The sequence below is a fragment of the Podarcis melisellensis genome (genome assembly GCF_964234715.1).
Source record: "Podarcis melisellensis genome assembly, chromosome: 1".
Classification (NCBI taxonomy): Eukaryota; Metazoa; Chordata; class Lepidosauria; order Squamata; family Lacertidae; genus Podarcis; species Podarcis melisellensis.
Window position 1 is genome coordinate 13,753,963 of NC_138528.1, and position 25,990 is coordinate 13,779,952.

A 25,990-nucleotide genomic window follows, 5' to 3' on the forward strand; every position below is an offset into this window, starting at 1 on the left:
CCACCAAATGTCAAAGAGAAAAATAACTACCAAACTTTTGTAGGCAGCCCTGTTTAGGGAAGCTTTTAATGTTTAATAGGTTATTGTAACTTAGTGTTTTGTTGGAAGCTGCCCAGAGTGGCTGGGGAAACTCAGCCAGATGGGCGGGGTATAAATTATTATTATTATTAAAGACTGTGTCATGTCTATCTTTTTATGAGGGACTAAATGGGGAATTACCAACAAAACTTATTATAGAGGCTTTAGCGAGCCTGAGCAAACATATCTGCTGTGTAAGTTTAAAAAGGGGAATGTTACTCTGCTAAAATGTGGAACTTGTTAACACAAGTTGGAAAGGATATACAGTGGTACCTTGGGTTACATATGCTTCAGGTTACATACGCTTCAGGTTACAGACTCCACTAACCCAGAAATATTACCTCGGGTTAAGAACTTTGCTTCAGGATGAAATTGTGCAGCGGTGGCGCAGCAGCAGCAGGAGGCCCCATTAGCTAAAGTGGTGCTTCAGGTTAAGAACAGTTTCAGGTTAAGAACAGACCTCCAGAGCGAATTAAGTTCTTAACCCGAAGTACCACTGTAATCAAACAATATATCCTCTCCTGAGCAATATATCCATCCCTGAGCATTCCCACACGCTGCCTTTTCTGTTTGAACACAGCTTATAATAGTGGTTTAAAAGCATGGTATCATTTAGATATGGACTGCCTATATTAATTTGTGGCTTCAAGCGTTTCTCTGACATCCCCAAAAGAGCCAATTTTGGGGGCACACAGGATGCAAAGGCCCCATTTCACAAGTAGATATTGTTGCACAGAGCTTCTGCAAGACAGGTCATGTTAGGTGAATCCTACTCTATTACGTTTAAATTAGGATGGAATATTGTTAATGTTGTTGTTAATGCCAGCTGGTAATAATAATAATAATAATAATAATAATAATAATAATAATAATAATAATAATAATAAATTATTCATACCCCACCCATCTGGCTGGGTTTCCCCAGCCATTCTGGGCGGCTTCCAATAAAACACTAAAATACAATAACCTATTAAACATTAAAAGCTTCCCTAAACAGGGCTGCCTTCAGATGTCTTCTAAAAGTTTGGTAGTTATTTTTATCTTTGACATTTGGTGGGAGGGCGTTCCACAGGGCGGGTGCCACTACCGAGAAGGCCCTCTGCCTGGTTCCCTGTAACTTGGCTTCTCACAGCGAGGGAACCACCAGAAGGCCCTCAGTGCTGGACCTCAGTGTCCAGGCAGAACGATGGAGGTAGAGACGCTCCTTCAGCTATACTGGGCTGAGGCCATTTAGGGCTTTAAAGGTTAGCACCAACACTTTGAATTGTGCTCGGAAACGTACTGGGAGCCAGTGTAGTTCTTTCAAGACCGGTGTTATATGGTCTCAGCGGCCGCTCCCAGTCACCAGTCTAGCTGCTGCATTCTGGATTAGTTGTAGTTTCCAGGTCACCTTCCAAGTTAGCCCCACATAGAGCGCATTGCAGTAATCCAAGTGAGAGATAACTAGAGCATATACCACTCTGGCAAGACAGTCTGTGGGTAGGTAGGGTCTCAGCCTGCGTACCAGATGGAGCTGATATTATTTTTATTTGCTTTTGTTTACGTTATGTTGGGGGGGGGAAATATTTTTTTAAATAGGATTAGACATAGCTAGCCCATATGCCCAGGATGCAGGTATTCATGTAGGACAGAAGCTGAAGTCAAGGTTAGAGGTTTCTAAGAGAACACTCCCTAAAAGGGATGGGCCTGAGCTGCAGGGAAACCCAACTTCACCCACTTTGCCACATTTCACTAACATCTGAAGTGTTTGCTAAGGGCAGTGCTCACAATAAACATGACACACGCAGCTGTTGCAATCCTCTGCCTAAATTAGAAAGGAAGCAAAGAGGGTAAAGCTGCTTGAAAACCTCCAGAGGCAAGTATCAAGCTTTTTCTGGGGGACAGGTTACTGTCTGTAAACAGAAATAAACAATCTGAATGGTATACTGGGAAATATGTGTGTTTCAAATCTGAAATAACTAAAATCTACCTGCAGTCTTCACTTCCATAGAACTCACACATGGAAAATGAAAGTTGGATCAAGACGCTAACTGTTTATTAATGATTGACACATAAGCCCTTGGGCAAAGACACATAAACACCCAGTTCCACTGCAGATAAAATAGCTATTTCCTTAATGTATTACAGATCGAGTTCATCTGTGATGAAAAATGCAGATAAGAAAAACAGTGTAATGGCAAATGAATGTTTATACTCTACATTGAATCCCATTGATTTCCTTGCAGGACTATGTTGTTGTTGTTGTTTAGTCGTTTAGTCGTGTCCGACTCTTCGTGACCCCATGGACCAGAGAACGCCAGGCACCTCTGTCCTCTACTGCCTCCCGCAGTTTGGTCAAACTCATGCTGGTAGCCTCGAAAACACTATCCAACCATCTCGTCCTCTGTCGCCCCCTTCTCCTTGTGCCCTCCATCTTTCCCAACATCAGGGTCTTCTCCAGGGAGTCTTCTCTTCTCATGAGGTGGCCAAAGTACTGGAGCCTCAGCTTCACAATCTGTCCTTCCAGTGAGCACTCAGGGTTGATTTCCTTCAGTATGGAGAGGTTTGATCTTCTTGCAGTCCATGGGACTCTCAAGAGTCTCCTCCAGCACCATAATTCAAAATGCAGGACTATACTTCCAAGTAAACACACACAGAATTTTGCTACATGCCTAATTTAGGATAGCTGCCATAAGCAGTGATTTTGAGCACATTCATGTGCTAGAATTTCAAGAGCGGAGATCAGTACATACTATTTGCAGCTGAAAATAACCTGGAAAATATTGGAGAGAGAAAATACATTTTGTTTTTGTTTTTCCACTATTAAAAAGTGGGAAATTATGACAACATGGCTTAACTTGTTACATCCAGGGATACATCTAGAAATGAATGAAAATTGTGCAGTACATTCTTTAATGCAAAATGAATTCAGTGGGAAAGTATATTACAGAGCATTCAATGATTCACATCTCAAGTACTACCTCCTTACAAGAAGTGCAAGTTCTGAGAATGTGGAGGTGGGGAAGGAAGTGGCAAACTGACAGAAACTCTGCACTTTTGTTTTCAATAGATGCATCAGATGAGTGTTCGGTTTCCAGCTGACTCGCTACACATATGCTTTGTTCCCAACTGATGAAATACATAATGTAAATTGCACAGCTAAGACCAAAGAAACTTTTCCTATGATGTACAGGATCCAGATGGTGCTATACATTTAGAGTCCATCTGAATGATCTCAGTCTGCCTATACCTAGAGGCTTCAGAATTATTATTATTATTATTATTATTATTATTATTATTACCCCACCCATCTGGCTGGGTTTCCTCAGCCACTCTGGACGGCTTATATTCATATACAGTAGTACCTCTGGATGCGAACGGGATCCGTTCCGGAGCCCCATTCGCATCCTGAACAGAACGTAAGTGTTCATCACTTCTGCGCATGACGTCATTTTGACGGTCTGCGCATGTGCGAGTGGCGAAACTCGGAAGTAACGCGCTCCGTTACTTCCGGGTTGCCATGGAGCACAACCTGAAAATACTTATCCTGAAGCGTATTTATCCCAAGGTAAGACTGTATATGGGACGCGGGTGGCGCTGTGGATTAAACCACAGAGCCTAGAACTTGCCGATCAGAAGGTCGGCGGTTCGAATCCCCGTGACAGGGTGAGCTCCCGTTGCTCGGTCCCTGCTCCTGCCAACCTAGCAGTTCGAAAGCACGTCAAAGTGCAAGTAGGTAAATAGGTACCGCTCTGGTGGGAAGGTAAACAGCGTTTCCGTGCACTGCTCTGGTTCGCCAGAAGCGGCTTAGTCATGCTGGCCACATGACCCGGAAGCTGTACGCCGGCTCCCTTGGCCAATAAAGCAAGATGAGCGCCGCAACCCCAGAGTCGGTCATGACTAGACCTAATGGTCAGGGGTCCCTTTACCTTTTTATGACTGTATATAACATACACAACAGAGGTGGACAATCTGTGGCCCTTGGCCTTCTTCCAAGCGGTCCCAGATTAGCCTCTCACATTTCACCACCCCTTGGAATCAGCACTTCATTGGGTGCCTCTGGGCCATAGCAATCCTGCAATCCAGAATGAATCCTGGAGGCAGGCAGACACATGCACAAGCTCAGAAGCCCAACCATGCAGTACAGCTGCTTCTCCAATAGATGAGAAGCGCTTTCCAATGCAACAGATAAGATGGACTAAAATGAGGTTGGAGTTGGGAAACCCTCTTTTTTTTGAATTGTTGGAGGCATGCCATGGCTGCCCATCCTCCCAATGTATTTCTGGTGGGGCTTAGGTCCCCCTCTTCCAGAATGGTTTTGTTAGCATCCTGCCAAGGAAGATGGTTGCTTACTTATCTAAATGCCCTCTGATTCTCCGGGGAGGGGGGTGAGAGAGAAGGGGAGGAGTTCCATTGTGCAGGCATAAATCCTTGCCCTGTGACAAGCACACCGAATACCACCCAATGCTTTCCATGTCACCCAGGTGAAAACTGCCATCATTAATGACTGTCTTAACAAAGTCTATTACAGAGACAGGGCTACCAGGTAAAGAAGACAGAAAAGCTATTTTTCACTCATTTTGCTTTTATTTTCTCCTTGTCTATGCTTTTAAATCCCTCTGTACTTCTATACATTTTTTAAATTGCCCATCTGTGCATTTATCTCTTAACTTAAGATCATCACTGCCCCCCTCTTCCATCCTTTCTCTCTCCCTCCCAAGGCCAGTCCAAGATATTTTGCCACTTGAGCTGAACCACGGAATAAAGCTACTGACAAATGTAATAAATAAATAATATAATGTAATATACCAGTAATAGTAACTTCTGTTAGTTTTCCTTATCTTGATTGCACCAACCCACACCTACCCCATGTTGCTGCTATTTGTTTTTGGTTTGCTTTTGCTGAGGAAGGAATGCAATCAATCAGTTCAGATGAGGAAAATGGAACCATCCTAGGTTGATTCAGAACTACACATGGTTCACAAGCTTTCATTATGAATCCTGTATTTTCAAAGTAGCAAGTGTGATTAAGACTAATCAAATGGTGAGTTATCTGTTGCATACCCTTCTTAAAATTAATGAACGTTATCCTTAAAAACTATAACGAATTAATGACCTCTGGCAGATCTCTACAATGGAAAGGTATAATGGATTTATGAAATGAAATAAGCACAAGCACAGTATGGTCCACTTCAGCCCAAGTAATGTCATACTAAGGAATCTTGACTTTCTCTAAACTTGTAGGATCTCAATCTGTCTCATACATTGCATGTAAACAGTTGAGTTTATCCTTCCTGAAGCAAAATATGAAATAAGATGATTTGTCCCTGTCCTGTTGCACAAAACTGCCCTGTTTTACAAAGAAATGGAGGCAACATACACACCATACATTTAAATTACCCCCTAAACCCTGACAACTGTAGTTTACTTCTCCCAGAGCTACATTTCCCAGCACCCTTAACGAACTATAATTCCCAAGATTCAGAGGTGTGTGTGTGCTTTAAATGTACGGTGTGGACTTAGCCTGACTGAAGCATGAAGTAATAAATAAAGTTGTCATCTTGCAACCAATGCTCTCCAACAGCTAATAACAAGTAAACAGCACGGGTAGCAACTGGTAAAAGGAAAATGTAATGAGTTTGTCCATAGTGGAAGGGTAAAAGAAAAGAAATGGAGATGGCTCCTTTTACCTAACAGCAAAATACATAGGAGAGCTTCTCACAGAACTCCTAATGTCACTTCTATTTGATACCTCATTTCTGAATTAATAATTACTAATGTGGCTAAGCATACATCAAAGGGAAGAAGAATTATCACCTTTTGCCACATTCTGGCTACCCTGATTTTGAAAACCACAGGTCTTGAACAAACTCCACTTTCAAAACCACATTACTGCACACAGATTGATCAGAATGGTTAAAGAGTGGCAGAAGGGTAAACATCCCACTTTTTCAGTCTCTGCATTAGTGAAATTGCTGCTCTACATTAACGGTGATCTGGAGAAAGCTGTGACCTTGTAGGTGGAGTTGCAGTAGCCATGCTCTCACATTCTGTGTTTACTAAACTATGTTCCATGGTTTCAAACTCACTAATGCAGATTAGCATCTCAACTTTGGCTATAAACACACACTGAAAGGTAATGAAAATATCCTTTCTCCCAACCAGTATTAACTTGGGTGGGGATACGTTTTTCAACCGAAGGGCCACATCTCCCTACAGACAACATTATGGGGGCCACATGTCAGTGGTGGTCAAAGCCAGAGGAAAATGGGTAGAGCAATGAATGTGAATTTTACCTTTGTGCAGGAGGCTAGTATCTACACATATACTCTATCCCTTTCCATTCAGACACACAAGAAGGATTATCAAGCTTCATAGACACATACCAGCCAGCCAAAAACACTGGAGGACTAGTGAGGGGAGGGCCTGGGGAGAGTTTTGTGGGCCAAAGAGGCTTGGGAAGATGCATTTGACACCCCACACCCCTGCCTCCACCTGAATTTCCTTATCCTTGCTTTAACTGCTGGGGTTGCAAGTTCAGCAGGATGTGAAACAGTGATGCCTGGGCTTTTTTCAGCTGGAACTCATCGGGACTTAGTTCCGGCACCTCTCAGGTGGGCACCATTGCCATTCTAAGAGAACGAGGGAGGTATTCATGGGTGAGTTCCAGCACCTCTTTTTCTAGAAAAATAGCACTGAGTGATGCTATATGACTTTTGAGCATGTCGTTCTTGGATAAAAGGTCATTAAGAGGTCTACAAATTCTGTTATATTAAGTGTCTCTTTAGCCCAGGGCTTGCAAACATGGCCGTCTCCAGATGTTGCTGGACTCCAGCTCCCATCAACCTCTGCCAGTTTAGCTTGGTCAGTACTTAAGGATTGTGGGTATTGGAATCCAGCAAAATATAGAAGGCACCACATTGCCTACCTCTGGCTCTACCATTTAACAGCTGGAATTTCCGCAACTTTGAATGCACAAACGGCACATCACCTAATTACTAAACAGTACATGAGCCTTCATGGGCATAGCCAGGGGGGTAAGGAGGGGCAGCTGCCCTCTCAAATTAATAAAATCAATAAAAATATATAGCTAACTGAGGTTCTGCCCCCACCCCTAACAAAAATCCTGGCTATGCCCATGTGAGCCTTGTTCTCTTCTACATGTATTCTCTAAAACAAAAGAACACTCTCAGCCATTCTACAAGTCCAAATTCCTGCTTGGAGGAAGGAATAAGTAGCCCAATACCCTGAGCTAGAACAGAGACCCCACACATAGGGCATCTTCTAGCCAGCTGCGTGTTCACAGTCCCCACCTCCCATGTACTACCTGCAACTCTGCACATAACATCGGATGGAGTGTTCTGCCATCTCCCCAAAGCCAAGCTAAGAGCAAATCCTACTCATGAATAAGTCCGGTTTGTAATGTTAGAATCACAGAATTGTAGAGTTGGAAGGGACCACAAGGGCCATCTAGTCCAACCCCTTGAAATGCACTTTTTTTTTTTTTTTGCCCAATGGTGGTACTCGAACCCACCACCCCGAGATTAAGAGTCTCATGCTCCACCAGCTGAGCTGTAGAAAATTATTTACTCCCAGGTAAAGTGGGTGAGGTGAGCATTGCTCTTTGAGGTACTCCAAAACTCTGTCGCTTTTGATGCAACAGGCTACCGGGTCAACCCCTCCGGAAACTGTATCAGGCTGAAGTTCAACAGGTGATGGGGAAAGCTTCACCTGCTGAATCCCCACCTGTCGGGACCTCTGCCTGATGTGGGGGGGGGGAGGGGGCGCGGGGTGTTTATTCCCACAGGAGACACGCACAGACACAACCCTCCATGCTGCCCAGCAAGTTCACTCGCTCACCCTCCGGCTGAGGCACCATCCCGATGGTCCCTCCCGTGTTGATCACCAGTACCCGCGCCTCGGCCACGGCCCCGCAGCCGCCGCCGATCTCCAGGGCCGGAGCGGGCTCGGTGGACGAGAGGGCTCGGCCCAGAAAGCCGCCCGCCTGCGCTGCCTCCGCTGCCATGATGGTCTCCCCTCAAGAGATGCCGCTACCTGGCCGAAAGGGCGAGCGGGTGTCAGAGACGGGCAACGTGCGCATCCATATACCGGCTGGTAAGCGCCGCCCCCTTCCCGGGCTCGCCCGCGCTCATTGGCCGGAGCCTGGACCTGCCTCCTCCAGCGGAGGGGAGTGGGAGAGGGGGAGAGAGAGAGAGAGAGACACACACACACAGCCCCCCCCCCATCCGGCGCCCGCGCCCAAAAGAGAGGCCGCATTAGGCCATTGGGGCGCGCTGAGGGCAGGCGGTTGGGCATGCGAGGGGTTTCCTAAGGGAAGCTCAAGGGGCTTCACTCTTAACCCCTGAAAGCCGCTGGCCCGAATGGCTGCCCAAGTGTTTTACCTCCACCACACTAGGCTGTCCCCTCAGCAGGGAGGGGAAAACAAAAGGCTGAAAGCGAGAAGTGGTTTATATATACGGGGTGTGTGTGTGTGTGTGTGTGTATACACACACATATACACACCATATATATATAAACCAGTTCTATATACTTCTATAAACCAATTCTATATACTTCACTCAAGATATCCCTCAAGTAATTAAGGAACAAAAGAAGAAAAGGCACACTAGCCTGGGAACTTCCTCTCTGCCCAGAACATTGGAGGCTATACACCACACCCCCTCAACAGTATTTATAGGAACTCAAACACTGAGATCCTGCTCTGTTCCAGTAACAAGAAGCCGAAAGCACCAGCCTGAAGATGACGAGTGAGACCTCGTCGAAACGTCGCCTAGACACCCCAACTTTTACACGGGAAGACACCCGAGGACACCAAAACCTGCATTCCTGTACCCGTGAAAATCTACGAAAGCATATATATATATATATATATATACACACACACACACACAATACACACACACACTTTGTGGGGAAGCAAAAAAAGTAGACACAGTTTCCCTCTTCTTCCTAATAAGCCCTCTTTGGTATAGAACACCAAAAAAAATCTCTTTCTTTAAGCTCAGCCTGTCCTGAAGGAGAAATGAGTGGACACAGTTTCCAGTTGGGACTGACTGTAGGAAGAAAAATGTCTTCAGTTGTTTCTAGAGATAGTGGGGCACCTGTATTATGGCAGCGGGAATGCTATTTCAACAGATCAGAGCCATCAGTTTTACAGAAATCTAAAGGGGCAGTGACCTTTCAGTTTTGACAGCCTAATATGGAATCATAGTTGTCAACCTTCCCTTTTTCTGCAGGAAATTCCCTTATTCCAGCGCCGTTTCCCGCTGCTATCCCGGATTGTTAGCTATCCCGTAGACTGCCCCCGGGACAGGTGAGGCTGCTGATCCCTTATTTTCAAATCTGAAAGTTGACAGCTATGTATGGAATGATAATTTGGCTCAATCACACACACGTACATACATACACACGCTGCAGATATAGATATTTATCCGTCATCATGCAGCCCCCATTGATTTGTAGAGCCACATCACAATCCTGGATTTCCACTAAGTCAGGATGAGGTAGGGGACAAAAGAGAAGGCAGGTTGCACAACCACAATGCCATAGAAGGGAAGGACCCTGAGAGTGAAACAAGACGGGAGAGATCTCAATAGATTTGGAAAGGAGGATTGTTGTGCTGACTTGAAAGTTTTAACAAGGAGAATTAGCAGAGGTGGGTCGGCAGCAGACCTTGGTGTCTCAAATTTCAGTGGCACTCTGTGCGACGGCAAAATCCAGCACCCCACCACCACCTCTTGCCTTCTGTTGGGTATCATTGAACCGGTTGCAAGTGAACCAGTTGCGCTCCCCTAGATCCGCCTTTGGACAGGTACAGCACAGAAGCTAACACAAAGCTAATACAGTCGTACCTTGGAAGTTGAACGGAATCTGTTCAGGAAGTCCGTTCGACTTCCAAAATGTTCAGAAACCAAAGTGCAGCTTCTGGTTGGCTGCAGGAAACTCCTGCAGCCAATCGGAAGCCCCGTCGGATGTTCGGCTTCCAAAAATAGTTTGCAAACCGGAACAGTCACTTTTGGGTTTGCGGCGTTCGGGAGCCAAAACGTCCGAGTACCAAGGCATTTCGGATCCAAGGTACGACTCTACAAAACAACCTTTCCCAACTCCCCACTTGCTATATTAAAACCTTGTTTTAAATCACAATTTTTTCCTAAGTTTCCCCAACACACAAACGTAGGTCCAAGCTATCTGAAAGATCATATGCCCTCATATGAAGCTGCCTAGGTTTTGAGATCTTCAGGGGAGGCCCTTCTCTCAGTCCTGTCATCCTCACAGGCACACTTGGTGGGGACACGGGAAAGGGCCTTTTTGGTGGCTCCTGCCAGACTTTGGAACTCCTTTCCTAGAGAAGCCAAACTGGCTCCCTCCTAGTTGTCCTTCCATCTGCAGGGGAAGACTTTCTTTGTTCCAATATGCTTTGGAGAATTGAATGCTTTTAATTAAAGATCCGGTGCCATGCTGTTTTCATTGTAATTATTGGTAAGTTTTAAACAGATTTTATATATGTATCTAGTAATAATTCTATCAATGTTCAATTGTATTTCAATGATTGGTTTTTCTATGTTTTTAGCAGTTCTTGTTTTTATCTGTAAACCCCCTTGAGTCCCATCAGAGAAAAGGATGAGGTATAAATAAATAAATAAATAAATCTCAAACTTTTGCTATTGTTTAAATTCACAATTTTCCTGTCAATTATTCTCCACCCTGGCTTCCTCTACTCAAGCCTCTGCCATTCAAAAGAGTTTTTCAGACCATAATCCAGTTATTATGATTTACGAAAGGAAAAATGACTTTTTCACTTGGAGACTTAAGAAAGTGTTATGGCAACAAGAAAAGGTTTGCACAAGATTGCAAACAAAGATTGCAAAAGAATATTGCAAAAATTACGAAATAATTATTTGATAACAATTTAAAGGCACAGAGATACATATGGTTTGAGATGCAGCAAAGCTTTCCACAGAGGTTCTTTCATATCACATAATTCTTTACTTAAAAGAAAGAGACAGGCAAAATTACAAAAAATCTTGTTCTAGTTACAGGTAGGTAGCTGTGCTGGTCTGCCGTAGTCGAAACAAAATTAAAAAATTCCTTCCAGTATGAGCTTTCATGTGCAAGCACACTTCTTCAGATACTTCAGATACTTCTCATACCAATAACAAACTTAGTTGGTCTCTAAGGTGCTACTGGAAAAAAATATTGTCTGCGATTAAGCAAAAAGAAAAATAATTGTAAAAATCTCCAACCATTTGGCAAATTAAGATGTTGCAGAGACAATTGTCTATGTTAACAATGCAGGAGATAGGAACAAAACTGGATTATGCTAAAGGAATTTAAATTTTAAAAAATTGCTCACACATCTGGGAAATGGTTAGCATATAAACTGCAGAAGGAGAAAGAAAGGAAGTTGATATTGAAGTTGCAAGAAGAAAATGCTGTAAAAACAGGTAAGACAAATATGAAAAAATATTTTACCAATATTATTCTAAGTTGTATAAAGGTCAAGTAATATATTCAAATAATATATAGACAAATAGACAACATCTACCAAAGATTTCAGACTTTCAAAGCCAAATAATGATTAACTCAAGAATTATGTGGTGCTATAAAAAAATAAAAGAAAGGAAAAGTACCATGCCCAGATGGCTTCTTACTATAAGTCTTTTGAAGAGGAACTTTTACAACCCTTGCAACAGACAATGAATAATATTCTGCAATGGTAAAATAGCAGACGTCTGGAAAGAAGCCAATTGCACATATACCTGATTGTCCCCACTACTTTTCATTCTAGTCTTGGAAGTTTTACTCAGAGACATTAGACAATATGAGAGAATTGTGGGAATAAAGATTTAAAAAGAAATTTTTAAGTTAAGGGCATTTACTGATGACCAGATGTTAATTCTAGAAAACCCACTGCAGGGAGTGGGGATTCTTATGGAGAAACTAAATGATGTTGCTATGTTAGCAGGGTCTAAGGTTAATAACCAAAAAGCAAAAATGTTAACAAAGAATATGAGAACAGAAGATGAGAAGGTTTTGAAACAGGGTTTCAATTTGGAAAAAAGTAAAATATTTGGATATTATTGTGGCAAATGTGAATTGTATGTTGCTCCAAAATAATTATGTTAAGACATGAGCTGAAATTTAAAAATATATGTCAAGATGGGAGGTGCTAAAATTGTCAGTGCTGGGTAGAATTTCAGTGACAAAGATGAATGTACGTATTGCCTAGAATTATATCTTTATTTTAAACGATGCCTATTTTGACTAATAACTTACCACTTAAACAATGGCAAAAATATTTATCTATGTTTCTATGGCAGGGAGGAAAAAAAACAGAAGTCAAAATGAAAGTATTGCAAGACATATGTGTATGTTCCGGACGATATCATTGCTACATTTTCACAGAAATGTCAAGTGCAATCTTTTTTTTTCAACCTTCAAAATCCAGTCAGCAGAAAAGTCATGAATTCAAATGTATTTCCACCAGTACAGTGGTACCTCAGGTTACATACGCTTCAGGTTACATACACTTCAGGTTACAGACTCCGCTAGCCCAGAAATGGTGCTTCAGGTTAAGAACTTTGCTTCACGATGAGAACAGAAATCTTGCAGCAGCAGGAGGTCCCATTAGCTAAAGTGGTGCTTCAGGTTAAGAACAGTTTCAGGTTAAGTACAGACCTCCGGAACTAATTAAGTACTTAACCTGATGTACCACTGTATAGATTTTGTTCAGAATGCTCATTCTCACAGAACTGTAAGGAAGAATCATAAAAAGGATGGTTAATTTTAGTTCTATAAACTAGTGCAGGCATTGCCGGCCTTTTGAGCCCATTGGCAAACCAGAGAAACTTATAGGTAGCACACACCTATGCACACATCACAACCTATTCTACTGGCTACTATAGATTACTTACCGTATTTTCCCGTGTATAAGACAATGTTTTTTCTTATAAAATAATGTTACAAATTGGGGGTCATCTTATATATGGATAGTGCAGAGGGGGAGGGGCAATTGGTTACAGTGGCAACCAGGAGATTTTCAGCAGGGGGGGTTGGGTAATGGGTGGCTGCATCAAGGGCTGCTGTCATTTGGCTGTTGCTGCGGCAATTTGGCGGGTGATCATGTTATACACAGAAAAATACGGCATATTTATTCCCACTCTCTGCTTCCTGCTATTTAACTTCCTGATCCACAAGCGGACCTCTCCCCTTATTCCATGCATAGAAAAGTAAGAAACATGAAATACCTATATAGTGGTACCTCTGGTTAAGAACTTAATTTGTTCCGGAGGTCCGTTCTTAACCTGAAACTGTTCTTAACCTAAAACAAGCTGACTTTACTCCAAAAAGGAGTTGGCTTCTGCTTCACTTCCCAGCACTGAATCAGACTAACATTACGAAAAAACTATTTTAGCTATTGCTGGGAATTTGCTACACTTTTCCCTGTATCTTGGCTTCTGACATCTGAAGTCTGCCCTGTTTAGGGAAGTTTTTGATGACTGATGTTTTAATGTACTTTTAATCTTTGTTAGAAGCCGCCCAGAGTGGCTGGGGAAACCCAGCCAGACGGGTGGGGTATAAATAATAAATTGTTATTATATCCTTATCATGCTTTGCATCAGCTTTGACCTCCCTGCCATAGCAAATACGCTCAGATTAGTCCTGCATGGAACTTCAGGGCCAGAGGCCAAAAGTGGCCCTCCAGAGCTTTCTATTTGGCCCTTGGAAATATCTCTTAAGTCTCCCTTCTCACCCGGCCACATCCCTCATTGTCTCTCACCCCACTAAGCACTGTCATGTGGCCCTTGGAAAGTTGATCAAAAGAGAATGAGGCCCTCAGAATGAAAAATGTTCCTCACCCTGCTGTATACTGATACCTGCACTTACCACTTGGAAAGGTATCTTGCCACTATAATCAGTGTGTTCCATGTCTATGCCTGATAAATGCCAAACCATCAATCCATCCACATCTCCATTCGCAGCAAGGCTGGGAGTGGGGGTTTAAAAAATAAAAAAAGAACAATTGTCATATGGAGAGGAAATCAATGTTGTGCTAAGGCAATTGTTACATCAGGGAAAGCATTTTGGCTTGCCGGATTGAATGACCCCCCCTTCTCTACTCCTCTCACTGTTCTGGGGGTAGTCCTGACCCCCAAAGAGCCAATACCTGAAGGAGCGTCTCCACCCCCATCGTTCTGCCCAGACACTGAGATCCAGTGCCGAGGGCCTTCTGGCGGTTCCCTCATTGCGAGAAGTGAGGTTACAGGGAATCAGACAGAGGGCCTTCTCGGTAGCAGCGCCCGCCCTGTGGAATGCCCTCCCTTCAGATATCCGAAGCTATATGAATGGAGTCAGGTAAGATTTGCTCCCCAAATTTAGACCTCAATAACACCAGTCCCAAGCCTTCTAGCCTCAGGTATGGTGACTCTCCACTGTCTCTAGCAGATCACATACTACCTCATTGCATAGAACACCCTCCCTTCAGATGTGAAGGAAATAAGCAGCTATCCTATCTTTAAAAGACATCTGAAGGCAGCCCTGTTTAGGGAAGTTTTTAATATTTAATGCTGTATTGTTTTAACACTTGATTGGAAGCTGCCCAGAGTGGCTGGGGAAACTCAGCCAGATGGGCGGGGTATAAATAATAAATTATTATTATTATTGTTGTTGTTGTTGTTGTTAATTCCAAGGGTGACAGGAAGCAGAGAATAGAAAGGCACATTTCTCAGGGCTTCTGCTGATGGGATTCTTTGGCTGATTCCTGCCCATGTGTTTCTCTTAACTAGCTTATCAACACCTTTTTGTGCTAGCCAACCTTGCAAAACCTCTCTAGAATGGTTGGGTGCAATGGAGAGAAAATGGCTCTCACCAGCCGTTTTGCTAAAATAGGGTGCTGCAAAACTTACTTTGCTTCTTTAGGAGAAACGCGATGACAAACCTAGACAGCATCTTAAAAATCAGAGACATCACCTTGCCAACAAAGGTCTATATAGTTAAAGCTATGGTTTTCCAAGTAGTGATGTATGGAAGTGAGAGACCATAAAGAAGGCTGATCGCCGAAGAATTGATGCTTTTGAGTTATGGTGCTGGAGGAGACTCTTGAGAGTCCCATGGACTGCAAGAAGCTCAAACCCATCCATTCTGAAGGAAATCAGCCCTGAGTGCTCACTGGAAGGACAGATCCTGAAGCTGAGACTCCAATACTTTGGCCACTTCATGAGAAGAGAAGACTCCCTGGAAAAGACCCTGATGTTGGGAAAGATGGAGGGCACAAGGAGAAGGGGACAACAGAGGACGAGATGGTTGGATGGTGTTCTCAAAGCTACCAGCATGAGTTTGACCAAACTGCGGGAGGCAGTGCAAGACAGAAGTGCCTGGCGTTCTCTGGTCCATGCGGTCACGAAGAGTCGGACACGACTAAACAACAACAAAAAACTTACTTCCCCAGAACTGAGTGCAAGTAAAGGCACAGAACAGTATATACACTAAGCCAGACCTCTCTGAATTGATTGAGAACTATGTGGGAACTAGCAACCCATCAGATGGATAGAATGGATAGCATTGTAGAATTGCAAAATTCTTAAATTAAATCCTGTCTGGGTGAACAGTTCTTATACTACTTTCTTTAGATCTGTTGTCTGGAAACACCCTAAAACTCCAGTTTACACTACACTGGTACATCCAGTTTATGGGCAGGGAGGACATTATAATCCACTTCTTACGTATGTTCCTAGGAGTCTATCTAGGGAATTCATCACACTCATGGGACCATAGCCAGTGGACATTCCAGAGGTATCTGACTGGTCACTATGGGAATCAGGATGCTGAAGTAGAGAAGACCTTTCAGATCATCTATCAGGTCTCTTCTAATGATCTTAGGTTTAATTTTGGAGCTGGGGGCAGGGTGGTCATTCCTGAAGTAGGCAAATTATTTCCATGTGCCTTGATAGAAAAAAGAAAGAAACATCAGTGTAATTATTGACAAATTCATAGTTAATCAGTTCCTTCAACGGTCCTTAGTGTAACTACCAGGGATGACTTGCCAAGACAAAGCCAGTGTGAGAACTCTCTGCGACTGGCATGGCAGCTACCCAGAAGGGGGAACTCAGAGGTGATCAAGTGAGATGATAAATTGGCTGCTCCTTCAATGATCAACCCCATCTGATGTGCCACACAGAGGGAGGGAGGGAGGGAGGGAGCCATAAACACTTGCTCCACTTTTCAGCAAGTACTCAGCCAGCTTTGCGTGCCCTTTGCTTTTTGCAACATGAAGTTGAGTGCGGCCATCATAATCTTCACAGCTTAAGTTTCCACCCTGCAAAAAAGAAACATATCTCCCATCTGCGAGAGCAAATGCAATGCTATAATGAACTTTTCAATAAGCTGAATTCACCTCATCAGGCCAGCAAAGCCAAAACTGAAATGTTGTAAAAGAGACTGTAGCTCAAAAGGTTACAGGTTCAATATCTGGCATCTTCAGGAATAAAACAACCTGGAGCCTTAGAGACCAGGGCAGGTAGGTAGATTTCATCCTTGTAGGTGGTATTTTGTGGGTTTTTTTCCAAGAACCCAAAAAACCACCAGCCAGTCTCAGGTGCAAAATAGCGGCTCAGCCTGCTGACATACATTAAATGCACTTCCAGATTACCTGTTTATTGAACATTCATCCTGATTCATTTGCAGGATGAATAATTGGCATAGGCTATTTAATGTGCTTGTTCTGATTAGTTTGAAGAAAGATTAGACAACATTGCCTATTTCATGAGCATCCAAGCTGTTTAGTTTGCAGGGATATTAGACAATGTTGGCTATTTAATAAGCATTCATCCTGGTTTGTCTGCAGAGTGGTTAGAAGATTTTGGATTTTTAATTAGCATTTATTCCACTACCTTTTCAGGGAAGCTAAATGATGTTACATCAAAGTGAGTGTTGTCCCACACTCCCCACAGCATTTGCCTGCCACTCCCATTAACAAGAAAAGTTTGGTATTCGGGGAAAGTTGAGTATGTTGTGCAAGATATTCCGGTCAACAGCAGTTATGCAATCTGAATTTGCTGGACTGTGATTTAATCACACCACAAAATAGCAATGGTTTGGAAATGCCCATAGAGGAAGTCACAATTACAAATTGAGTATTTATCATGCTTTTGAGCAGACTTCTGCTATTTTTATTTACCACTTCTTCTATTGATTTCAATGTATTCAGGTTACCAATATTAGCAGCAGCACAAGCCATAGATGGAATTTGAGCTTCTAGCTCCTTAAGAATGACAAGAAAAAAATAAAAGAAATATTATGTATACATTCCATAACATTAACCAATAACTGTATGGTATTTATATTTTATTTAATTATTAAATTTCTGTAGCACCCTTCATTCTGTAGTAAAGAACGACAAGAAAAAATTAAAAGAAAGATTATGTGTACATTCCATAACATTAACCAATAACTGTATGGTATTTATATTTATTTATTAAATTTCTGTAGCACCCTTCATTCGAGGATCACAGAGCAGTTTACAATATAAAAACACAAAAATAACATAACATAGTAAGAAATGAAAACAATAATCCCTCCACATAGAGTTTTAAAATCCATAGTTTAATACACCTTATCTGTGAGTACAGCAGATATTTATATAAATATGACAACACAGATGTGTTAATGTATTGTTGTTTTAACTGTCACATTTGTCATGAATTATGTTATTGTTGTGAGACACTGAGACATTCTTTTAGTAATAATAATAATAATAATAATAATAATAATTTATTATTTGTACCCCACCCATTTGGCTGGGTTTCCCCAGCCACTCTGGGCAGCTTCCACAAAGACCAGAAAATTCACTAAGAGCAACACACAAATAGAATGAACAATAAATAATATTAGTGAGATTCTGAAATGAGTGAGAGTGTGAGCAAAATAGGAAAAAGAAATACAGGGTTTTCAAGTTAATGTCATTACCATTTGAACTACCCAATACAATAACCAAGTTTTTCAGTCTACTTCAGGCATGAGTCTGAATTATTTATTCTTATTTCTTAAATTTGTATACCACCCTTCATCCAAAGATATCAGGGCAGCATAAAAATCAAAGTTTAAAAAACCATTTTATATTCTCAGGTTTTAATCAACACATTGTGGCTGATTTTTTGAGCTGCTTTGGAACTGCTATTGTTATACTATATGTAGTAGTAGTAGTAGTAGTAGTAGTAATAATAATAATAATTTATTATTTATACCCCGCCCATCTGGCTGGGCTTCCCCAGCCACTCTGGGCGGCTTCCAAAAAAATATTAAAATACTGTAATACATCAAACATTAAAAGCTTCCCTAAACAGGGCTGCCTTCAGATGTCTTCTAAAAGTCTGGTAGTTGTTCTTCTCTTTGACATCTGGTGGGAGGGTGTTTCACAGGGTGGGTGCCACTACCAAGAAGGCCCTCTGCCTGGTTCCCTGTAACTTGGCTTCTCGCAGTGAGGGAACCGCCAGAAGGCCCTCGGTGCTGGACCTCGGTGTCCGGGTAGAACGATGGGGGTGGAGACGCTCCTTCAGATATACTGGACCAAGGCCGTTTAAGGCTGTTTATGTGCTGCTCCTTAGCAAGCTGTGGGTTCCAGTGAGCATTGATGCATATGTCTGAGCTGCCTGCTGGCCCAGGAACGCTCTCCCCGCAACAAGTGGAGAGTCCAAATCTGACAGTCATTGTCAACAGGAGTGGTCTCAGGGATCACTTTAAACCTCTTGTTAATTACCTGAATCTGCATAAATAAATGCACTTAGGATTTGGGGGGTGAGTCTTGCCCACTTCCTCCCCACCATGCGGACACCCATGTTTTTTCAGAAACCTAACTGAAAGGGGGAAAGCAGTTTAGCCATTGATTGCTGTTGTGAGACAACAACAGCGAGTCGTTCTTGCCCACCTAATGCAGATCGCCCAGAGATCCATCAACAGATCCATGAGCCATTCCACAACTTGCTTCACAGCAACTTCATATGTAAATGAAAAGTAATACGAGTTCAAAAATGACAACTTTCAATGTAACATGTTCTTTACCTGCTTCTTCTCTTTCCAAGAAAGTTGCCTTTTGCCCAGCATGTATGAAAGCTTTGCCAAAGACGCCTCAAGTGTCTTATCGCCACCTGAAATCACTCCAACGTGAGCAAGATCCTGTTGTTGTTGTTTAGTCATTTAGTCGTGTCCGACTCTTCGTGACCCCATGGACCAGAGTACACCAGGCACTCCTGTCTTCCACTGCCTCCCGCAGTTTGGTCAAACTTCGAGAACACTGTCCAACCATCTCGTCCTCTGTCATCCCCTTCTCCTTGTGCCCTCCATCTTTCCCAACATCAGGGTCTTTTCCAGGGAGTCTTCTCTTCTCATGAGGTGGCCAAAGTATTGGAGCCTCAGCTTCAGGATCTGTCCTTCCAGTGAGCACTCAGGGCTGATTTCCTTCAGAATGGATCGGTTTGATCTTCTTGCAGTCCATGGGACTCTCAAGAGTCTCCTCCAGCACCATAACTCAAAAGCATCAATTCTTTGGCAACCAACCTTCTTTATGGTCCAGCTCTCACTTCCATACATCACTACTGGGAAAACCATAGCTTTAACTAGATATAACCAAATGCCGAAATGTTGGTTCAGCTAATCTAACCGGCTGCAAAGTGATGATGTACAGGGAGTTGGAGGTATTATATCTATTTAGAGAAGGGGTTGGAAACCTCACGCCAGGAGCCCAATCTGGCCCCTCCAGGTCTCTCAGGGTACCATACACTCCAACATTTATCCAGGATCAAATCAGACACCGGGACAGCTTCTGTAAATCCGGAACTGTCCCTGGAAAATAGGGACACATGGAGGGTCTGTGACAGTTTTGAGTGCTAGTGTTCTTAAAACTTAATCCTTTATATCCCCATTTTTTGTGGGTTGTTTGCTTATAAGTTGCTACAAAAAACAAAAATCCACCAATTTTCCATAATTTCCCACTTAAAATTATCATCACAGAACCCAGCACAGCCTACTTTATTATAATTTTAAGAATTTAAGAATTATAATTTTAAGAATTTAAGAATTTAAAGTGCACCATGCACTTGTCCTATTCATCACCCATCTGGTTCCATAGGTTGAAGCTACAGACCCTCGCAAACACATTCTCCTCCGTCGCTTGCTGAAACTCTTCCGGCAAATCTGGGTGGTTGTTTCCAGCAAATTGGGGAGGTTGTTTGGTGCATTGCCTCATCCTTAAGCTTCCAGTAAGATCCCCTCCATGGGAGGCTGAAGGAAAGCCTTCATCTGACACCAGGAATGTAGAGATTAGATAAGACTTCTTATTAAAATTATGTTTCTCTTGATCGCCTCCCATTATGTTTCTCTTGTATCTGCTCCCCTCCTGTTCCCCTCCCTCAGATGCTCAGTGACAGCCTTAGAGGAGAAATGTCATCAATGGAACTCACAGCTCGCTAAGAAGCAGCAAATTTATTAAGGTAAAGGTAAAGGTACCCCTGCCCATACGGGCCAGTCTTGACAGACTCTGGGGTTGTGCACCCATCTCACTTAAGAGGCCAGGGGCCAGCGCTGTCCAGAGACACTTCCGGGTCACGTGGCCAGCGTGACAAAGCTGCATCTGGCGTGCCAGTGCCGCACACGGAAACGCCGTTTACCTTCCCGCTGGTAAGCGGTCCCTATTTATCTACTTGCACCCGGAGGTGCTTTCGAACTGCTACGTTGGCAGGCGCTGGGACCGAGCAGCGGGAGCGCACCCCACTGCAGGGATTCGAACCGCCGACCTTTCGGTCGGCAAGTCCGCTTTAACCCACAGCGCCACCTGCGTCCCTTATTAAAGTGATGACCTTATTAAAGTGATGACCAAATTATAAACCTGGATGTGAAGACAGGTTCTGGCAGATTGAGTGGATGAGACCAGTAGTGGAAGGCAGATTCTGGAGGGAAGTGAGGGACAGATGGCGCTTACCAGCCTAGGAAGGTAGCCCATATAGGAGACGGAAAGCTCTGATCCTAAACCTCTGCTGCCTTGCAGGATATCTTTCGGGTGGCTAAGGAGTAAACACGACAAAAATCCCAACTGGAGTCCCTAAGATAATAGGATGGCGCCTTGGAGCCTCCTTCCAGCAGTTCCTGCAGCCAAGTTGGTGCCATACATATTCCATATTTCATTTGACTTCATACCCAGAGGTGCACTCCACTGTCTCTCGAGACAGATGCCAACTACAAAGTAAGGCTCATTGCTTTCCAGAAGCTCATTCCTTTCCGGAAGCAGTGAACTACTGAAATAGGAAGGTTGAATCTAAGTCCCCAACTAGTGCAGCCCCAACCACTTCCGCAGGCTGCATGTAAATGAAGTGGCACTGAGACAACCTGGTGCCATAGAGATGTTTCCAACCACATCTTCTGTTATGTACTGAGTTGAATAGGAGCCAAAATGCAGCAGTCTGATTGGTCCTAGAACAATAGGATTCAGAATGCAGCAGTCTGATTGGTCCTAGAACAATGCAGCAGTATGATTGGTCCGCAGGAGGCACCCAATCCATCTCCAGGTGGAAGTGAATCCACAACCTGATTGGCCTACAGGAGAATCCCGGAATTAGCCAATCACGTGCAGCCCATCTGCTGTATATAAAGCAGATATTGTGGGGGAACTTCCATTCCTCCTCACCACCATGAGCTGAATGAAGAGCATGAAATCCACTCTCGACTCCGAGTATATTTCATCTTCCATCACTTCTGACCACTGTCTTCTCAGGTTGGGGCTGGTGGGAGCTACAGTCAGAAGCACTGAGAAGCAAAGAAGAAGAGGAGGAGGAGTTTGGATTTGATATCCCGCTTTATCACTACCCTAGGGAGTCTCAAAGCGGCTAACATTCTCCTTTCCCTTCCTCCCCCACAACAAACACTCTGTGAGGTGAGTGGGGCTGAGAGACTTCAGAGAAGCGTGACTGGCCCAAGGTCACCCAGCAGCTGCATGTGGAGGAATGGAGACGCGAACCCGGTTCCCCAGATTACAAGTCTACTGCTCTTAACCACTACACCACACTGGCTCTCCAGGGTTTGGAGAAGGCAGATCCGCACTAAGTGGCAGCAAGGCTCTCCGGGGTTTCAGAGGAACAAGTTTCCCCAGCCTTACCTGGAGATGTAGGGATCGAACCGGCACACAAAGCATGAACTATGAACTCTCTCCCACAAGATCAAAAGTGCTCTCAGGGACAAGGTGCGTCATGCACCATTAAAGTTCCCCAGCCTCTGTCTCCCCACTGTGGGCTGTCACCTCCCCCACCCTCCTCCATCACACTCGGTGCCCCCAATGCCAATGGTGCCCCCAGTGTTGAGCACCGGCACCCAGGCCCTAGCCTCCTCCCTGGCAGGGCAGGCCTCTGGGGAGCCCCACAAGCTCTCGTGGCTCAGGGGAAGAGCTTCTCAGCCACTGGAGCCATGGGGTGCCAATGCCATGCTCTCCAGGCAATTCCAGGTTTGCCACTGTGGTCAGTGCTGCTGATCTTCCCAAAGCCTCAACCACAGAGTCTCAGTGCACTTGCTATTTTTATCCAAAGCACGTGCACCTCCCATCTGACATTTATCCCTTCTGCAGTGACTACATCCTTAGATTTGCTGGTGTCGCTGCAGAAGGCTGAACAGATACTGCCGCCCGCAAACCCTCAGGCTGCAAAGCCTATGCAGTCAATCAATCAATCAATCAATCAATCAATCAATCAATCAAGCCATCATTCATCTCATGAGAGAAAGCTTTAAAGGTACCCAGGGATTTTTAAACAGAAAGGGTTGTTTGTCACTGTGTTTTTAAAAAAGATTTAAAGAAACATCTATTTCCCAAAGCTAAGAATTCACATAAACACACACATAGCCACATACAAAACACAATGCATCTAGCAGTGTATAGGTATAGGCATATTTTTGTACCTTGCTATACTAATGCAATACGAAAACACTCAGTTTTGGAACAAAGTGGTTATAAAGCTGTTTTACACCTCTCTAGCTCTGACTACATTAATCCATTTCCCCCTATTTACCATTCAGTTAGCCCATCTCCAAGTGTAGTTTTCCAGTTATGACAAATTAGTTCCTTTTGTTTTTGAAGGCCTCAAAGAGACTTGTGCAGTAGAAAAAAATCCTAAACCACAATTCAAGAACATACAATATTAACATCAATGAATGTACACTGTACAATTACTACACACATGGTATGTCACTCCTTTGCAAATGTCAAAATTACGTTTTCTTCCATAGCACTTAATTGTTGGAGTTGCAATAAACTTGGTACATATTATCATTTACGGTTGGAAATGTTAGTTGGTGCAGGATTTTTTGGATTCAACTCTGACAGAAATGGTAAATATTACTAAAGAAACAGTTGTTTTGTTGTCCAGAATGAATGTTACTGGAAATTTTTGAGGATACTGATGTAAATATATTGTCAAAAGAATTGGTCTTATTTACACAATACCTTTCTGCGGTATCTTTTTACAACCTTTTTACAAAGGTATTGTGGTTATATAGCCCAAAACCGAGATGGAGGGAAGTCAATCAATGTTACGTTATAAATTGGTGTTGGTTTTGTTCTCCATTTGTTTTCTTTTTTTATGGGTCGCTTTGTCCTTTTTCTTTTTTTCTTTTTCTTTGTTGTTCGTTTGTAAGTTTTTGTTCCTTCATTCTGTAAAAAAAGAACTTAATAAAAAAAATTTAAAAAAAGAATTGGTCTTATTTATTTATGGTCTTGGCAGCAGGAATAGTAATTGCATCTCAATGGAAAATAACCCAAATTCTTACACTGGATGCTTGGTACTCCTCACTCTGGAATATAGCTATAATGGAGGAAATTGTTCATGATTTTAGATTTCAACAAGGACTGGAACCTCCAGACACCTTTATAATATGATTTGGCATTCCTTTTATGAAATATACAGCAGAGCCATCATTTTTAAGCTTGGCAAATCTGGAACTATACTTGATGATCCAGTCAAATTGATAGTATTTATTTAGACTTTCTTTTAACTCATGTGCAGCAACTCATTCTATGTGCCCATTTTATCCACCTCTTCCCCTCAAAGTGCTACAATTACTAGAGTGCCCTGGTGAGAATGATTGACTGTCAAACCGCTCTTGAGACTGTTAGCTCTGTGACTCTCAGTACCATTAACTAACATCAGTTCCTAGGATTCTTAGGTGGGAGCCATGACTGTTTAGAGTGATACGATATTGATTTCAAAGCATAGTGCAGATGGGGCCTAACTCTTGCATTCTGGTCATCCTTCCTGTTGGCAGTCGATGAACTGAATATATATTCCATGTTTTGGAAGGAGCTGCAAACCTGCAAATAAATCTCAAATACAAAGTAAATCCATACTGTCCACTGGGTGGCAGCAGATTCCCAGCAGAACAGAAAATTGTATTTCCCAGGAATTTGTGTTTGGTGCTGCTGCTGGGAGGATCAGGCTGCGAGAGATTGCAGTCAAACCTAACTATGCACGACTGCTAGTTATTGCATGAAGGGGTTAAGGACCACAGAGTTGTAGAGACTCAGGTTACGTCCAAGCCTTTCTATTCGCCACCCCCCCCCCCGTGCATCATGTAACCATTGAAGAAGGATGTGTGTAAGCTTGATCCTGAGCTTACAGCATGTGTTTGGAACTATATTCTGCATTTTCTACTCAACAGTATGCTGCCTGTATTATCATTGCTGCAGCATGGAACTATGCATGACTGAGACCTTGAATCTGTAAGTAAAACATTTTAAACTTACTTAACTATGTGTGGTCTGCTCATCGCAAGAGCAGTAGAAAGAGGTCACCTGGATGAGAAAAGGTTTAACAACCTGTATTCCTAAAACTTTAATGGGCTGCTTATTTTGTGATTTTAACTGGGGCTACTGGGGCTCTCTGTGTATTAGCCGCCACATTTGACACCAGACACTCAGCCATTTCTTTTTGTTGTTCACACACAAACACATATATTTCATATATTTCATTTCTCCCCATACAGGCAAGGTCTTCTGAACCCTCTGCTTCCCCTCCAGGGAGAGGAGTCATCCCTCTCTCCAGACTGACTGGCAAGGCAGGTAACTCCTCAACTACTAAAATATCATCCAGCTGGAACTGCATCAGGGACTGGAACCTGTTACAACTCCACAGAAACCATGAAGGAAAAACAGGGAGCGAACAAAGAAGACAAGATAACTTAACCTGCAAGAAAAGGCGGAAGCCTCCAGTTGAGGAACATCTGCCTAAGACAGGGAAAGGAAGCTCTAACAGTATGTGAGGTGGCAGCAGAATTCATTACCCACGCACCCAGATACAGTGGTACCTCGGGTTATATACGCTTCAGGTTACAGACTCCGCCAACCCAGAAATATTACCTCGGGTTAAGAACTTTGCTTCAGGATGAGAACAGAAATCGTGCTCTGGAGGCGTGGCAGCAGCAGGAGGCCCCATTAACTTAAGTGGTAATTCAGGTTAAGAACAGTTTCAGGTTAAGTACGGACCTCCAGAATGAATTAAGTACGTAACCAGAGGTACCACTGTATTGTCAGCAGAGAAAGGAGAGGTGAGCAGAATGATATTTTTTTTAAGATGGTCCTGTAGAACAGAGTAAGACAAATTTCCATACCTGCAAAATGCTGCTGGAAGAAATTCCCGATAGGGATATACAAGAGCAGTATCCAGATCCTGGGCAGGCTTCCTTCGCCTTTCTCCCTAGTTTGGGGTTTGAATGTTCCCCCTCAACCCCATCTGTGCCCTCCTGGTGTCCAAACTGGGAAGAAACTTTTGGCAGAAGACCTGCTCTTGAAGGGGTGCTTTACAGCACTGAGAGACTTGGCGAGTTCAGTAGAAATAAACACTTTATCCCAGGACTTGTAAATTGTTAGAGAAGGCATGGCTAGGTC

The 25,990-nt window shown here is 43.2% G+C and overlaps 1 protein-coding gene and 1 long non-coding RNA gene across 3 annotated transcripts in view; one reads left to right on the forward strand and one right to left on the reverse strand.

The window, feature by feature from the left end:
* Positions 1-8,255, reverse strand: part of ASPG (asparaginase) — a 59,493-nt gene extending 51,238 nt beyond the window's left edge. The window contains exon 1 of one of the 2 annotated variants that reach the window (XM_081911921.1): positions 8,113-8,255. In XM_081911921.1, the coding sequence (XP_081768047.1) occupies positions 8,113-8,158 (46 nt within the window). In that variant the 5' untranslated portion in view covers positions 8,159-8,255. The other variant, XM_081911920.1, reaches the window with a different exon arrangement.
* A 1,236-nt stretch (positions 8,256-9,491) lies between these two features.
* LOC309373034 lies at positions 9,492-25,395 on the forward strand. The gene is made up of 3 exons (XR_014169762.1): positions 9,492-11,522; positions 24,766-24,826; positions 25,090-25,395. It is a non-coding gene; the product is annotated as an uncharacterized lncRNA (long non-coding RNA).
* Positions 25,396-25,990: the final 595 nt, after the last annotated feature.